Source organism: Hemiscyllium ocellatum, chromosome 5 (assembly GCF_020745735.1).
Source record: "Hemiscyllium ocellatum isolate sHemOce1 chromosome 5, sHemOce1.pat.X.cur, whole genome shotgun sequence".
Taxonomy (NCBI): Eukaryota; Metazoa; Chordata; class Chondrichthyes; order Orectolobiformes; family Hemiscylliidae; genus Hemiscyllium; species Hemiscyllium ocellatum.
In genome coordinates, this window is record NC_083405.1 from 139,582,388 (window position 1) to 139,588,387 (window position 6,000).

Here is a 6,000-nt window from a genome sequence, read left to right on the forward strand (position 1 = left end):
ATGCACTTAAACTTGGCGAATCTACTACTGTAGCAGGCAAAGCATTCCATAACCTTCCTACTGGGATTCAGCTTCAGCAGGTAATAAGGAAGGCCAACGGAATGTTGCCATTTATTGTTAAAGGAATGGAGTGTGTAAGTAGGGAAGTGTTGCTGCAATGTACAAGGTATTACTGAGACTGCATCTGAAGCATTGTGGAGAGTTTGGTCCCTTTATTTGAGGAACATTGGAGGCAGTTCAGAGAAGGGTCACTAGATTGATTCCAGACGTCAGGAGTTTTCAATCATGCAGCGATATTGAGCAGTTTAGGCCCGTTCTCTCTGGAGTTTAGAAGAATGAGAGGCGATCTCACTGAGGTCTATAAGGGATTGACAAAGGGGATTGACAAAGTCGCTGCAGAGAGGATATTTCCTCACATGGCTATCTAGAATATGAGGTGATAGCTTTAGGATAAGGGGTAGCAGATTTAAAACTGAGATAGGGAGGAATTACTTTGCTCAAAGGGTCATGATTCTGTGGAATTCCCTCCCCCCCCGAGTGTGGTGGATGCTGGGACCTTGGTAAATTTAAGGAGGGGACAGATAATTTTTTATTTATTAATGGGATGTATCGTTATGGAGAGCAGGCAGGAAAGTGAAGTTGAGGCTGAGAATGAAGTCAGCTGTGTTCATTTAAAAGGTGGAGCAGATTCAAGGGGCTGAATGGCCCATTGTACTCCCAGTTCTTAAAGTTTTCACTCTCCCTGATGCATTGTGGAGTCATAAATAAACTTTAATCCATTTTTTTTCAGGGACAACTGAAGGAAACGACCATCCAAATACAGTGCTCAGCCCATCAGTATGGCAGGACCAGCAGTAGATTCCCTGGAACTGGCAAAAGCCAGCACCGAGGTTGCAACTGCAATGGTTGCAGTGAGAAATACGATGTCAGTTGTTGAGAGTTTCGAAAAATTCGCCTCTGCTGCTGGAGCAGTAGGAGCTGTTTTTGGTGTAGCAGCAGCAATTGTTAAACTTGCTATGGGTAATGTGGAGAGTGAGGAGCTGAGATATATGAAGGAGCAGTTCCAGATAGTCAGGAACCAGCTGGATGTCATTTCAGGTCAGATTCAGCAAGTGCTTCAGGCTATTGAACAAAGTACAGTTAATAATCAGTACTTCCCCATTGAGGAGAATCTGAGAAACCAATTCAGGAAGTACATGGACATCCTGAACACAAAACCGGAATACCGGGAGAAGGAGAAAGAAGAATTCCTCACACACTTCAATGAGACTAAAGGTGACCAGAACCTTCACACACTCTATGATGCTGTGATGGGGTATTCTGCCATCTTTGGTAAACCCATTCTGGAAACTGCCATGGAATATGACCAGAGGAACCGGCGTTTGATGGAAAAACTCTGCTGCAGTCTCAAAGAGCTCTTCTGCATTGGCCTGATTGCGCTGGTGGGTCACTCCGCTATCACTGGGACTGATGTAGAGGCATTAAAGAGAGAGTGGAATGAGAAAATGGACAAAGTAGAGAATAAAATGAAATCCATGATAGATCGGTGCATCAATGAGTTTGCTGAGCAGGCAGAAATAGATGTTGAGAAAATGATAAATGAAAAGGGTGGAAGAGATAACAGTGAATGTGTAAGTTACATTCTCAATGATTTAACAAAGAAATATGACTGGGTTAAATGGTCTGTACGGGTCTATAACCCTGTCAGTGGCTTCGGCAGTCACTGTGTCATTGGCCCCAATCGGTTTCACTTTTTCAGACACAATGGGGTTAATGCTGTTGTCTCCTATGTAATTGATCCAAAACCAATTAATGAAAGTCACATAAAGCAGTTAATGGAGGGGAAAGATGGCTGGTCTGATGCAAAAGCTGTTGCAGAACATGTGGACAAACACCTTCCCTCTGGGCATGTTGTACATGTAGTGAGACGCTACAATGGTCTGTGGAACCACAGTAACATTCCTGCAAGTTGTCATTTCTGGGAAAATTATTCTGGTGTCACCCTGTGTGTCCATTCCACATAAACATCCTCCTGAGTTTTCCAGTTCCTCCTCCCCTGAGTTGATGCTGCTGTGCTTCAGGGCATGAGGGATTGATTTTGGATACATTACTTGATAATTCATTGCCACCTATTTCACCACAAACCAATGAATTCTGAAGTTATTCTCTGAAGTTTGATTACACATTTGACCATTTATCTATCCCTGAATATTAAATGCCTAACAGAGTGTTTGTTCATTTTGTCCCTTTGTGTTATTGGTAAAAAGATATATGGCTCAATTTGATGATCTTTCCAAGATGGCATTCCCTCCTCATTGTGATAATTGATTCTTTGATCAATATTGTGAAACTCCCTTCCTCTTCTGTCCCACTCTCTATCTTGTTGGAATGCCCAATAACCAGGAGAAAGTGAAGACTGCAGATGCTGGAGATCAGAGTCAAAAAATGTGGAACTGGAAAAGCACAGCAGGTCAGCCAGTGTCTAAGAAGCAGGAAAGTCAACATTTCAGGCATAAGCCCTTCATCAGGAATGTGCCCTATAACCAGTAATGTTGAGCTGCCAGTCATGTCCATCTTTCAGCCAGGTCTCAGTTACAGGTATGACATAATCCTCTCATGTGCCTGTCTGTGCCCTCAGGTCACTGCTACATGCCTCAGACACTTTGTATTAAAATATATTCCATTTAGCTTGTTAAACTCACTTCTTTCTTCTCTCGCCTACAATTTCTCTGCCTTCCAGGCTCACTTACTCACATTTTAACCTCCAATCCCATCTCAACTCTTCATCTGAACAATTTGTTAAGTTGCCATGCTCCAGAGGTTACTATCTTTGAAGATGTGCCTTCCAATTTCCAACCTAACTCCCTATGTCTACTTGCAGGACCTATGTCTACTTGCCATGGCATTGGCTCTGGCTGGGCTCTACTAATGAACCATCACTCACCATTTTGGTTTGCATTTGAACTACACTTGGGGAATTCCCTCCTGATGTGCCTGATCCCCTTCTTCTGTCTGAAAATGTGTTGCTGGAAAAGCGCAACAGGTCAGGCAGCAACCAAGGAGCAGGAGAATCGATGTTTCGGGCATGAGCCCTTCTTCAGGAATGAGGAAGGGCTCATGCCCGAAACATCGATTCTCCTGCTCCTTGGATGCTGCCTGACCTGCTGCGCTTTTCCAGCAACACATTTTCAGCTCTGATCGCCAGCATCTGCAGTCCTCACCTTCCCCTTCTTCTGGCAGTCACCTATTAACCCTGTCCTGACATTTCCTTAAGCTGGAAGAGTGAGGGAGGGGGTGACCGCATCCTGAAATGTATGACCCACAATTCTTCCATCTGGTGAAAGCCCCATGGTCCACCTGGCTGCTCCTGTCTCCGAAGCTCCTTGGATGCTGCCTGACCTGCTGCGCTTTTCCAGCAACACATTTTCAGCTCTGATCGCCAGCATCTGCAGTCCTCACCTTCCCCTTCTTCTGGCAGTCACCTATTAACCCTGTCCTGACATTTCCTTAAGCTGGAAGAGTGAGGGAGGGGGTGACCGCATCCTGAAATGTATGACCCACAATTCTTCCATCTGGTGAAAGCCCCATGGTCCACCTGGCTGCTCCTGTCTCCGAAGGGCTCACACTGCTCCAGTCAGAGGCACTTGCTGTTCATATTCACTCAGTGTATGAGGTGCATCTCGGATTTCAGGAATGGGATAACCATGAGCCTCGGCTTCCCAGGCGTACATTAACAGAATAGAAAATCTTCTTCTTAAATTCCATTTGTTCTTAAGGATAGATGAGAGAAATCCTATTCCTGTTTTTGCCCCAGTCCCACTCAGGTCCGCATTCAGTCTCTCTGCTCATCTACTAGGCTTCTCACCCCTTCCTCTCAGTGACACTGTCAAAGGGTCCCCACCCCCTTCTCTCGGTGATACTGTGACAGGGTCCCCACCCCCTCCTCTCGGTGATACTGTGACAGGGTCCCCACCCCTTCCTCTCAGTGACACTGTCAAAGGGTCCCCATCCTCTCCTCTCACTGACACTGTTACAGGGTCCCCACCCCCTCCTCTCGGTGATACTGTGACAGGGTCCCCACCCCCTCCTCTCGGTGATACTGTGACAGGGTCCCCACCCCCTCCTCTCGGTGACACCATCACAGGGTCCCCACACTCTCCTGTCAGTGACACTGTCACAGGGTCCCCACCCCCTCCTCTCAATGACACTGACTGTCACAGGACCCCCACCCGCCCTCCTCTCAGTGACACCGTCACAGGGACCCCACTCCCCTCCTCTCAGCGACACTGTCACAAGACCCCCATCCCCTCCTCTCAGTGACACTGTCACAGGGTCTCCAACCCCCTCCTCTCAGTGACACTGTCACAGGGTCCCCACACCCTCCTCTCAGTGACACTGTCTCAGGGTCCCCACCCCCTCCTCTTGGTGACACCTTCACAGGGTCCCCACCCCCTCCTCTCAGTGACACTGTCACAGGACCCCCAACCCCTCCTCTCAGTGACACCGACCGTCACAGGGACCCCACTCCCCTCCTCTCAGTGACACTGTCACAGGACCCCCACCCCCTCCTCTCAGTGACACTGTCACAGGACCCCCACCCCCTTCTCTCAGTGACACTGTCACAGGGACCCCACTCCCCTCCTCTCAGTGACACTGTCACAGGACCCTCACCCTCCTCTCAGTGACACCGTCACAGGGACCCCACTCCCCTCCTCTCAGTGACACTGTCACAGGACCCCCACCCCCTCCTCTCAGTGACACTGTCACAGGACCCCCACCCCCTTCTCTCAGTGACACTGTCACAGGGACCCCCACTCCCCTTCTCTCAGTGACACCGACCGTCACAGAGTCCCCACACCCTCCTCTCAGTGACACCGTCACAGGGACCCCACTCCCCTCCCCTCAGTGACACTGTCACAGGACCCCCACCCCCTCCTCTCAGTGACACTGTCACAGGACCCCCACCCCCTTCTCTCAGTGACACCGTCACAGGGACCCCACTCCCCTCCTCTCAGTGACACCGTCACAGGGACCCCACCCCCTCCTCTCAGTGACACTGTCACAGGACCCTCACCCCATCTTCTCCGTGATGCTGGCTGCCCCTCCTGGGGTTTCTGATTCCTACGATGGCAGGACTGATATCTGAAGAGAGACTGGACCGGTTCGGCCTACATTCTTTCCCGGGTTTGCTGCAGGGTTCCAGTGAGGTTCAGTACAGGCTGGAACAACAGCATCTCATTTTCCACTTGGGCAGCCTGTAGGACTCAATATCGAGTTCAATAATTCTACAGCCTGAACATCATCTTCCATGTCTTTTACTCACCCATCACACTCATTTTCACCCAGTTATGGTCCCCATTATCAATTTTTCTTCTTTCTTGGCTTACAGTTTTTTCCCTGTGCTTGCCTGTGTTTCTCTCCCTCCGTGCTCTGTCTGCATCTATCCTCTCCCACCTTTCCTCCACCCCCCGTCTTCAGCATATGTACCACCTTTTTTTAAGATACTGCCAGTCCTGAAGCAAGGTCACTGGACCTAAAATGTTAACTCTGGTTTCTCTCCTCAGATGCTATCACACCTGCTGAGTTTTTCTAGAAATTTGTTTTCATTTCTGACGTCCACCCCCGACAGATCTTTGGTTTATTTTTCTGTATTGACTGGTATTTTGAAGAATGAGGGGGATCCCATTGAAAACTACAAGATTCTAACAGGACTAGACAGAATAAACACAGGAAGGATGGGTCTGATGACCAGGGAGTCATGGACCAGGGGTCACAGACTTAGGACACTGGGGACACCATTTAGGATGCAATGGGGTGAAAAGTGGGGAGCCTGAGAAATTCTCTAACGCAGAAAGCGTTTGAGCTAAAACACTGAATGTTTCAAAAAGGAGTTAGATATAGTTGTTAGGGCTAAAGGGATCTAAGGGTATGAGAAGAAATTGGGAACAGGGGACTGAGTCGGATAATCAGCCATGACCATACTCAATAGTGAAGCAGGCT

The 6,000-nt window shown here is 48.5% G+C and overlaps 1 protein-coding gene across 5 annotated transcripts in view; it reads left to right on the forward strand.

Annotated features, from left to right (window-relative positions):
• LOC132815902 (protein rapunzel-like) overlaps positions 1-2,199 on the forward strand; it is a 51,251-nt gene extending 49,052 nt beyond the window's left edge. For all 5 annotated transcript variants that reach the window (XM_060825271.1, XM_060825269.1, XM_060825270.1 and 2 more), the window contains one exon: positions 791-2,199. In XM_060825271.1, the coding sequence (XP_060681254.1) occupies positions 840-2,024 (1,185 nt within the window). In that variant the 5' untranslated portion in view covers positions 791-839 and the 3' untranslated portion in view covers positions 2,025-2,199. The remainder of the gene's footprint in view (positions 1-790) is intronic.
• Positions 2,200-6,000: the final 3,801 nt, after the last annotated feature.